General features: G+C 38.4%; 1 protein-coding gene across 4 annotated transcripts; it reads right to left on the bottom strand.

Moving 5' to 3' along the window:
• Window positions 1-4,225: 4,225 nt before the first annotated feature.
• On the bottom strand, window positions 4,226-11,234 carry neurod1 (neuronal differentiation 1). Of its 4 annotated transcripts, none has more exons than XM_043693475.2 (3): window positions 10,592-11,234; window positions 8,861-8,951; window positions 4,226-6,740 (listed from the first exon to the last, which is right to left on the bottom strand). In XM_043693475.2, the coding sequence occupies exon 3, from the start codon at window positions 6,728-6,730 to the stop codon at window positions 5,654-5,656; it is 1,077 nt and encodes a 358-aa protein (XP_043549410.1). In that variant the 5' UTR covers window positions 6,731-6,740; window positions 8,861-8,951; window positions 10,592-11,234; the 3' UTR covers window positions 4,226-5,653. The 4 variants fall into 4 exon arrangements, with proteins under 4 accessions (XP_043549410.1, XP_087845096.1, XP_043549408.1 ...); XM_087988970.1 differs by lacking the exon at window positions 10,592-11,234 and adding an exon at window positions 9,638-9,655; XM_043693473.2 differs by lacking the exons at window positions 8,861-8,951; window positions 10,592-11,234 and adding an exon at window positions 8,245-8,399.
• Between the last annotated feature and the right edge of the window lie 214 nt (window positions 11,235-11,448).

The following is an 11,448-nucleotide window of genomic DNA, read 5'->3' as shown; positions in this document are numbered from 1 at the left end:
CACTATTTATTCGCAAGCCTGGGGGTTAGCATTTATTGACTAAATCTTTAATTGCTCTTGAATGGATATTGGGGAACCCCTTCTTGAATCACTTAGGTTCATGTGATCTAGGTATACTCATTGTTAGGGCTAGAGCTTTAGGGTTTTGATCCAGCTGTAGCAAAGAAGTGGTGATACAGTTCCAAATAAGTGCAATGTGTAACTTGAAGGGCAGGTAAGATGGAATGCGAGTCATGGTTTTTTATTTAGATTAGATTCTCTACAGTATGTTTCCATTCATCTGTTGTCCTGTTTGTTGAGATGATAGAGGTACAGATTTGAAGTTGCTGTTGAAGGAACCTTGGCAAGTGCATTTTGTAGACATTACACACTGCTGCCACTATAATTATGGAGGGATTGAATGTTTAAGGTGGCAAATCGATTATGTTCAAGTAATCTGTTTTGTCTTGAATAGTGTTGAGCTTCTTGAATCGTGTAGGAACTTCACTCAACAAGGCAAGTGTGGACTTCCTATAATATTTCTCACTTGTCTCTTCGAGAAAGTCAACAGTCTTTTGAATTCAGAAAATGAGTTAATTGCCGTAGATTTCCTAACCTCGGACCTACTCTTGTACCCATAGAATTTATATGGTCCAGTTTTGGACAATAGTAACCCCAAGATGTTGTTTGCAGGAAATTAGTGATGGTAATGACATTGAGTGTTAAAGAAAGATTATTAGATTATCGCTTACTGTAGATGGTCATAGCCAGGAATTTATGTGGTACAGCTGTTACTTGCTACTTATCAGCCCAAACCTGGATGTTGTCTAAATCTTGCTGCATGTAGGCACTGACAGCTTCAGTATCTGATGAGTTGAACAATGTGCAACTGTCAGTAAACATGCCCACTTCTGACCTTATGTTGGAGGTCAGTGATGAAGCAGTTGAATACGGTTAGGCCTAGGACACTACCCCAAGGAGCTCTTGTAGCGATGTCTTGAAGCTCTGATGATTAGTTTCCAACCACTACAACCATCTTTTTTTGTACTAGCTATGTGAGTGCGCTATTACAAATACAATAATTGCATTGGTAAATTATTGGTAAAAATATTATTTAAGTCTTTATTAATTCAAAATATATATTGCACTATATCAAAGTTTAAAATAACATTTTGATCCTATCATGAATTGTAAACACACCAGATAGCTGTAAATGTAATCTAACTTTAAAATTTCTAGGAGTTTAAAATTATGTCACTTTTAATAAACTTCCTCGATTTTTATCCAATAAATAGATTTCTTTCAGTAAACATTTCTATATTAGAATGCGTTCCTTTTACAGATTTTAATTTGCTTTCCATTAAATATAAAATATATGTTGCACAGCATCAGTAAGTGTAGTCAGTACTAGCACAAATGCCAAAAGAATCAAATTGTTTGAAAAAGGGTTGTTGTGGTTGAAGATGCTTTCCAAATAGTCATTAAACATTTAAGCGAATAAATCTGCAGAATATGTTCCTGACATTGGCACTTGTTCTGTGGTATTTCTCTGATCAGATGGAAGAACTGTGTGTTATGCATAGTGCATTCATGCATAAACAATATCATTTTCATAAATTAAAACCTCCCCTGCAGAAGCAACATCTGTGCCTGCCTGGGTTTGAATAAAAGATGGTGGCATGTGAGTTGCCCCTCAACTGACTGAAAGAATCCTTATGCTTTGAAATCTAGGCATAACCAAGGGTCATTTATCCACTTATGTGCCAGGGTTTCTTTAATCAGCCTTTTATATTATGCTGGAGGGTCGTATTGTTCTTTGAAAAAACACTGAAACAGTACAAATATATTAAATTCTGTTTTGATCCCTATCATTTCTGTGTTTACTTATAGTGCTTTGTCTAATGAATAAATTGGCTAGAATTGTTTCCGCAATAGCTACTTTTAAAATCTATTTTGACTAATTATTTTTAAAATACTTCAATTTAGATAGCTTTTAAAAGTATGCTAATTCTAATATTGGCTAACTCCTGTCTTTGTTCTCTTATGCCTAGGTGTTTGTGAGTCTACCAATAGGCACAAGGGAATAGAAATGGAACAGGTCCAACTGCAGCTGAATGAATTTGCGTTACTGCAGTGCATGTTCTCAACTAGCAGTGAACTGTTTGTCTATGATGTGATAGTCCTTGCCTCAATTTGTAAATGGGAATGCTGATTTTATTACTAAAATCTTGAATTGTCCAATAAAACCACCTCTGAAAGTGGGAAGTGTTAAGATACTTTAGCTCTATATGTAGAATGTTTTTATCTCTTATTTTACCCAATTAACTAGCTGTGTCTATCAGGTATGGGAAGCTTGCTAAAAGAAGCATTTAAAACAAACAAAAATTTAATGGTGAACTCTATATAATGAATATGTTGCAGTAATTCCAGGATCATATCCTTAAATATATCATAATAGACACAGATGCTTATAATGAGAACAGAAAGACCGCTGAGGGGCAAGGAAGTGAGAGTGCTGCCAAGTACATATTCTCTAGACACCTAATTCAGAGCCATGACATATATGGCAAAGACAAATGGTGAAATATTTTGGACTGGACAAGACCATTGTCCCTCAGTAGATTATGCCTTCCAGGAAAATCAGATTACATCTCGATGGAGGATCACAACAGGATTGAACAATTCTGGTCTTAAAAGATATATGGACATTTTAAAATTTGGATAGAAAAATATCTCAAGAAACAAAATCAGATATAGCCACACATTCATTCAGGTAGTGTTGTTAAAGCATTCTTTCAATTGATCAACTAAACCAGATGTCACCCATTATAAATTAAATCCAGTTTATAGCTTTTTAAAAATTTTATTTTGAATACTCTTCATATTCCTATTTTCATTTTAAACAAACTATAAAATACTATTGGTGCCAACCCTAAAGGAACCATATATTTAAAAAGAAATAGATCCATACTTGCACATTTCAATGCTTCTAACTCATAAAGACGACAGTGGGATACTCCGAACATTACCAACCAACTGTTCCCCATACTGTTGCATTGGAGATAATGACACTTGATGTTTTTGTTAAAAAAAACTCACAGATCGGAATATTAAATTTTCATATTTTAATTTGTTGCTATTTGTGGGAACGATTACAACCAGTGAGCTCAAATTTATAAAATAAATAATCTGTTAGGAATTCCTGGACTATCCATTTTAATGTTTAAACAGCATTTGATAAAGTATTTCTTTAGTTAGGACTTGATGTTTTAAATGATTGATGTCTAAGTCTGTGTACACTTTGGTCTGATTCTTGGGAAAGGAAGCATTCTCAAGATGCTGATGCTGACATAATTTTCTAAAAAAGTTTTTTTAAAAAAGGATATATATTATTTTAGTGGGAGGTAATTAACCATGATCATTTACTGATTTTAAAAAATGCAAATATTTTCATTTTTAAAGAACTGTATACTCTAATCTAAGCTATTTACCTTTAAGATAAAAGTCAAATGAAAGTTGTCCACATATTCTCCATAGCATTTAAAGTAGAAGTACAGTTCAAAATGTAGCTTTGTGCATCATATATTTCAATATTGTAGTTATTAGCCTTCCACCATGAAACATAAAAACTTCTGGGTAGTTTGAAAATGTTGCTGATTTTAAAAAATGCTTTGGTGTAATTTTCAATCAAGTAATTAAGGCAAAATTAGAGAAGCTACTTCAAAATTACCCAAATAAATTCATATTCTGTGCATGTATAATAATGTAGATTTGTTCATAATATTATTTTCACTCTTATGTATTATTTTGTGGTTGCAGGAAAATACATTGATCCAAATTTATTTATGTCCTTCAAGGCTTTTCTATTAACTAGCTTAAGCCATATGTAATTTTTTTCATCGAGTAACTGACTGCAATGGTAGGAGGAAGAATGCCATGGATGATGGGAAATGTTATCAATACTACGTGAGTCATGAAATACATGTCATGTGAGTATTTTGTTTTAGTGTGGATGGACAAAGCTTTCTCAAATGAAGAGATGACTACTATAATGCTTCCCAAAGAAAGAAGACAATTGATGTACCAATTGGAATACGGTGGGCATTATAACATGGAGGATATAATATTCTTCAGTAGAGGAATAATTGATTATTTTAGATCAAGAAGGCTAAGAAGTTAAAGTCACGATTGTTACTGAAGGATTTGATCTATGGGATGAAAATAAATCAGACCATGGAAGTATATATTTGTTGTAATCAGTTTTTATTCTACAAATAATAAATTTTGCACCTTTCATGAGCTATCAAAATAAAACAATAATCCCATAGGAATTACATACACTAAGAAAAATCACATTTAATGAAAATGCAACATTTGACAAAGATGAGATTACTATTTCAATAAAAGACTGCATGAGTGTGATTCAATTCCCAATGCGTTGTGGCATTACATCATAAAATACAGGATTACAAACAAAATTACAGTACCAATTTATTTCAGTTGAACCAGCATTACACTTTAAACAGCACTTCATCTGGACTGCATTGTACATGCAATATCTATTGTTCTAATCACGGAATAAATGTGAGATTTTTAAGCTACTGCACTAATTAACTAATATATAGCCCAACATTAATAAGCCTGATTATAGCTGTAGCTTTTAACTCTCAGATAATGATAAGACGCTGTGTATGTGTGCGCGTGTGTATATCTACGTGTAATATGGGAAGTCAATTAGTTGATAAACGGAATAAATAATTCCTCCGCTGGTCTTAGAGTCGAGTTAACTTCGCTGTTCTAATAATGTTTGATGGAAATAGTTTAAAGGAAATAGATACAGTGCAAATGATTTGTGATAGTCAAGCAACCGTTATAAGAAACAGAAAATTGGTAATTGATAACATTATATACACATTTGTGCAACTATTATATTATTTTGATATGATCTACCAAAGTTAGGTTTTTTTTAAAATTTATTTTCGATTTGCATCCTGTTAGTCTGGTAGGTAAAATTTCAATACCAGGAAAACGTCTAAAGCGGGAAAATAATTTGTCAGGATTGTGCAACTTTGCGTGATTTTATAGGTAGGAAGTCCTAAGGCAACAGAATATTATTCTAAGCACTTTTCTGCTGGTTAAAAATTAAATTACTTTTGTATAAATTATAGATAATCCTACTCTTGATATAAAAAACAGTGATGGAGCTGCATGGTTAAAATAGGAAATCGACCTTATAAAAATTCATTAAAAATTCTGTACAAAATCACAACAAAATAATTCAGCATGGGAAAGGTAACAGTAGTAAAATGTTGGTTGAAAAATATATTTTTAAATTGGCCCATTATTAGTTTAAAAATTGCATAGATTCCTAATTATTGCTTGTGATTTTGTCATGTGGATCAGTAATTACCATTATGTGAATAGGTGCTACATCGACTTTCATGTAGCCCACAGAAAGAAGCGCTAGTAGAATATTGTACATAAGATAACGGGAAGTGTTTTCGTTCCCATTTCTCTTAAAGGCAGTAACAATAATAAATACAAGTACTAATTTAAGCGTGAAACATTTGCACTCCGCAGCAAGTAATACCGGTGTGCTGCTGTGTGTAAACAAGCTATTCACGAAGTACATTTAATTCGATTCGTTTACAATACATTGTTGCTGATTTCCATGTTAATCATGGAAAATGGCATTAAGCTGGGCACTCATAACTCGCTCGTGATGCGAGTGGGCGTCGTATGGCATAATGTTGTCTATGGGGATTTCACACCGAGGAGCAGCGGAAGAAAACATGGAGCTGTGTCCTTGGGGTCCGGCCAGCGTGGCTGCAGGGTAGTGCATGGTGAACGTATAGTTCTTCTCAAACTCTTGAGAAGGCTCTTGCTTGAAAGAGAAATTCCCATTGATGCTTAAAGGTGGGCTTAATGGTCCGTCAAAGGACGGACTAGTGCATTCAGTGAGAGTGCTTTCAAAAAAAGGTTCCAGGGCTCCAGCATAACTGTGCGGTTTAATGTGAAATATGTGGGAACTGTCCATTGTACCGTAGGGCGGACTTGGAAGACCAGGAGACTGGTATGTGTATGGATGAACGGAGAAGGAAGAACTGGCCGTTTGCATATGTGGCATGTCCTGGTTCTGCTCTGGAAGGAAAGTTCGCGGGTTTAACTGAAGGCAGCCAGCTACGAGATTAGTGGTGGGTTGGGATAAACCTTTACAGAGCGTCTGCACAAACGACACGAGATCTGGGCTTTTTCCAGAACGCAGAATCTCCGATAAAGCCCAGATATAGTTCTTAGCTAGTCTCAGAGTCTCGATCTTGGATAGTTTTTGGGTTTTCGAATAACAGGGCACGACTTTCCGCAGGCTATCCAATGCTGCATTCAGGCCATGCATGCGGTTTCTCTCTCTGGCATTAGCTTTCATTCTCCTCATTTTAAACCTCTCCAGTCTGGCTTTTGTCATTTTCTTTTTCTTGGGGCCCCGCCTTTTCGGTTTTTGATCTTCATTCTCGTCCACTTCATCCTCCTCCTCCTCATCATCATCATCTTCATCATCCTCCTCCTCATCATCATCATCCTCTCCCAGTTTATCAAGTTCTCCCGTTTCTACCTTGAATGTGAGACTCATGGACTCGTTTTCGTCGTCTTTTTTGTCGGCTTCATGCTCGTCCTGGGAACTGAGACAGTCATCCGTCCAACTGGGATTGCTTTGCGTTTCTGGCATCATGTTTTCTGTGTACGATTTTGTCATCGTCGAGATCCTAAACAATTAAAACACACAGAAAGTACATTATTCAGCAAAGTTCAAACCCGGCCCTACCAAGGGGTAGGATTTGAAGCAGATTATAAATTTAGCGTTACCACCGACAACTCAACTAAGTTAGAAAGTTTATTATTTTACCTCAGCGGCATTTGTCGCATGGATTATAATTCTAAAGCTAAACTGGGCCGTCTAATCATGGAAGATCCGCTGCATAATTGGCAAGATGTACATGAATTTAGAACAAAAAAAGAACACTGGCTCTAGTGTACAGTTTTATTGAGGGGAACGAAAACTTCAAATGCAGTTAATGAATTGAACAGATCGGGTAAAAGGTTCCAACATCTGTCCTTTTATAAGTGACACGTCCCACAGAATGTCAATACGAAAGACCTCATTAAAAAGTAAATCCATACGAGTAGAAATGAATTGTAAGGACTCTACTGCTTCTCCGTTTCGTTTCCTATCGTACGAGAATGAATTAATCCATTTCAGAAGTGATCATTCTGAATGTTTCTGTAATAAAGAAACGTGGGGATAAATGATATGCACCTTTGGCTACTGTAAACTATTATAGATGTAGAAGTAGTGCATAATTTCTGGACAGGGTGCTGAGTATTGATTTTCTCTGCTTCATGAAATGCAATCCTGTCTACTGTTCCTGGCTTTATAGACGAGCATAAGCAGATTATGCACAACAAAATGTGAGTGAAGGGTTTAATCGGTTCACATCTTTGGGCAACTGTTCTTTTCTAAGTAAAGAGTTCTAACTACTTTCTTAAAAAGGTTTCAATGGCAACAAAATTAAATTGGGTCCGATTCCCAGAAAAAAAGTGTCAGAACTCGCACACTATTCGTGGAAATTATTTGCAACTCCAAAAATTGCATTTACTATTTAAACCCTAAGTGTGTACGCAAGCGCAGTAATCCACAGGGATCAGGTGCAAAACTGTGTCTTTATTAAATATTCCCAATCCGCTGATTTTACTGGAGCAGCTTCGATGCCCAACTAAGTCCTGGTTGAAAATGTTACAGCTGGGGTATTGGGTGGGGAAGTGAAAAATAGGGACTCCTCGACTTCTATTCGGACACTCGCAATGCAACACTGTACAAAGCTTGCTGCTAGACTGCCCTGCCGTCTCCTGATACTGTAACAGGTACCATATGTTTCTTGCTTTCATGCCACTCTTCCTCGCCTTCCACCCAAATTAATAATTTATACAGCAGCATATTTTGCGCGAATTGTTGCAGCATTCCAATCCAGTGCCTGATTGCCCAGATATAGAGAGCAAATTACCCCGCTCGGCGACATAATTCATTTGTATATGACAAACTGAATTCAGCTAACTGAAAACAAAATGAAATGGAATAAGTTAAACCCCTTTCCTCGCCGTAACGAAAAAAAAGTGTTTGACAACGAAATGATTGCTGTTTCAAAAGAAGAAAGCGCACACACACACAAACACACACAGAGATGAAGGATGCTACATCATTAAAAGAAATACCTTTGTAAATATTGAGTCTAGAGTAGTCTCATAGCCTGAGCTATGTTACAGTAGCAGCTCCAATGTTCTTTGCGGACTGCCCGCTGGCAGCAGCCCCGCTGCCTTTTATACTGGGGGAAAGGTGCTGGGTTCCTGGAGCACGGGCCCGCCCGCCGCGGGGGCGGCGCGCCTGCGCAAAGCACGGCGGCCAACGCCGCCGCCACCGCCTCCGCCCTCGCGCCATATGGTTCTCAGGACGTCACGCGAACGAGCGGCGTCACGTGGGCCGCTATTTGTATTCCGCCGGCGCGTGCGCCCCCTTCCCCCCTTCCTCCCCTCCCCTTTGTGGCCATCTGTCGCCAGCAGAATCTGTGCGGAGCCGCTCGCGCCCACTCCCGGGGATCCACCCAAACAACACAGCCTGGGCAGGGAGGGAGGGAGGCTTGATTCCAAATCACATTGTCCTGCTATCGCCTTCTCCTTTACTCGCCGCGTCCCTGCCTCTCCTCGCCACCACACCCCACACCCCCACCACCAACCAACCAACCAAAACCCCCTTGCAAAAAATCTATGCAGCTGACACATCTAAAGATCAATCAACTTTGCCATTAGAATAGTTGAGAATGAAAAGGTGAACCTGGTGTCAACGGTCCTTGCTCGTCGCTGTTGTCCGCATTAACCCAGAGAATCACAAATCTGTTGGCGCGCACAGTTTGCCACATAGGTCCCTGACCATGACAGAAAGTGTAGATTTGATTATTTACCACGCGAACAGTGTCCAAAAGTTTTTATTTTCGATGGAGGATTGCATTAGTTGGCTTTGCAAAAGATAAATCAAGAGACCGGGTTCGGGGGCGAAGGGGAGATGTGTGTGAGGGTAGTGGAGGGGAGTGGGGAGATATTTTTGGAATAAAGTTTCTGGCTTTCGCCCTAATTGAGGCGGTTTTTTGCCGGCACGCGAGTCGCACGCACGCAAACAAAAGCCTTTTCACGGCTGGTCAAACAGATCTAACGTCCAAATATGCTCACTTCTGTCGAGATTTTAAATAATAATGCAAAGGTCGCCAAACTGACCGTTAGAGGGGAAAAAATGTGAAAAGGCACACTAAGCGATTGGGACAAAATACAATTGATTTTCTACCCATTATTATTCTAAGTACCAACTGTACAATGCAACCGTCATTCAAAGAAAAAGCGGTTCGGTTTTGCTTTCAAATTGACAATACATTATTTTAAAGAACCGGGCTGACTATGTTATTTGGGCTAAGAATCCGAAACTTATTTGGGTTTTTGTTTTTGAATATTTGCTGCTGATTAAGCGATCAAATAACATAAATGTTTCAATGTGTTTGTGTAACGTGATGCTCGCTCTTTTTTTCCACAGTGAACATTTTTGCAAAAGTGAATTTCGTACATGTTTACGCTATTGTCTCGCAGTTTTGTGTCGGTTTGCCATCGGACTGGAGTTCGTGAATGTGCCAACAATTGTGTTTGTGTTTTTGTTTTGCAATGAAACGCAGCTCCTGGCCCCAAAACTGATCTTCCTCCTAATACAGTATTTGTTTGTATTCTAGTAAAAATAAAAGGAAACGCATGGAGATTTCATAACAACTTTCCAGTCACTACGGGTCATCGCCTGTTTTACTTGAAATGGACAGGAATAATATTAAAGATCCAATTCAGTTGTCCACGGTGCAAAATCCATCCGATTTAAATCTCTTGGGTATGCGGCATTATCTTAATTAAGATAATTGATTCATATTGCACCTGCGAGAACGAAAAAATAGAATTTATCAAAAATGCTGGAAGCTATCGTCCATGAGAAAAATTGGCCCCAATTAAGAGCAATATCCCAGCAATTTAAGCCATTACTTTACTGCGTTTATGTTCTTCAGAGGTTGTGGCATTTGTTTGAAAATGTGAGGAAATTGTATTTTCATTATAAATGCTATATTTTAATTTTCCTTGGGTAATTGAATTCCCGGATTCTTTGGGCAGACTGTCCCTAGTCAGTGTACTCTCAACACAGATATTAGACGCCAGTTTCTAATATTAGCATCAGCCGGCCATCAAGGTAAACGAAATCTGCAGTGTATGTATTTTTAATCGGACTGAAGAAAACTCGTTTGAAGCTTTCAATTGGACTGCATTTGCTTGACTAAATGTCAGCATGGGGGTTTTGTTTACTCATTAACCATTTCTATTGAAGGTTTCTTTACGACTTACATTCTGCAAAGCCTACAACTTCCAGATTTAAAATAAAAGTAAACTTCCAGATTTCAAATATAACTCTAACTTCCAAACGAAACGCAGCAAGTTCCTTCGTTGCTGGGTTTTGCACAACCTGGTAACCGCTGAGTGTTTTTACCGGATAAAACGCAGCGTAAGCGCTACCAATCTTTTCCATTTCACACAGGCATCAGGAAGGATCTTCTGCACCTACAACAAAATTGAGGAAATATTTCATACTATCATGACATTTGTCAGTATTTAATGCGACAATGGCCTCGTGCTGAACTGGACAGACAAGTTAATAAGTAGGCAAAGGCGGCACACAGACTGACACGGATACAGAGACACAGGCACGCACACTGGTACGCATAAACACTTACACACACACTAGCACGCACACGAGAACATACACACAGAATCAAATTCATGGGTACACAGACGCAAGTACACACAGAAACCCTGTCACACGGTCACACTCACATATACTGATGTGTACAGACACTTACAAATATACACACAGACTCATCCCCGTAGGTACACACAGATGAGCACACTTATGCATATTCAGTCACTCAGTGGTAAGCTTAGTCATTTATAAACACACATGGTACATAACTCGCATAGACTCAGCCCCACAGGCACAAACACGCACAGATATACAGGCAGACACCCACTGACTCAGAGGTACAGAGAAACACAGAGGCGCGCACATACACGCAGTCGGCATGCAGACACAGCAGCACAGTCACACATACATACAAGCCACACAGATGGGATCAAACTACAGCACCACAAACAGCTCCTGGTGTCCAGAGACAGGAGGCGGCGAGCACGTGACAATTTCCCTGTAACTTTAGAAGTTGGCGATATTTAACCCAGCACCTGGCAGCAGGTTTACCGCCCGATCGTGATTTAATATGGACCTGTTTTGTGTTGCTGCAATTTACTTTCAATTGGGTATCCAATCAATGGTCAGAGACAGAGATGCAATAA

This window comes from Chiloscyllium plagiosum, unplaced genomic scaffold (genome assembly GCF_037043375.1).
Source record: "Chiloscyllium plagiosum isolate Xiang-an unplaced genomic scaffold, Cpla_swu_hap1 HiC_scaffold_7, whole genome shotgun sequence".
Taxonomy (NCBI): Eukaryota; Metazoa; Chordata; class Chondrichthyes; order Orectolobiformes; family Hemiscylliidae; genus Chiloscyllium; species Chiloscyllium plagiosum.
This window is presented reverse-complemented; position numbering and strand designations above follow the sequence as displayed.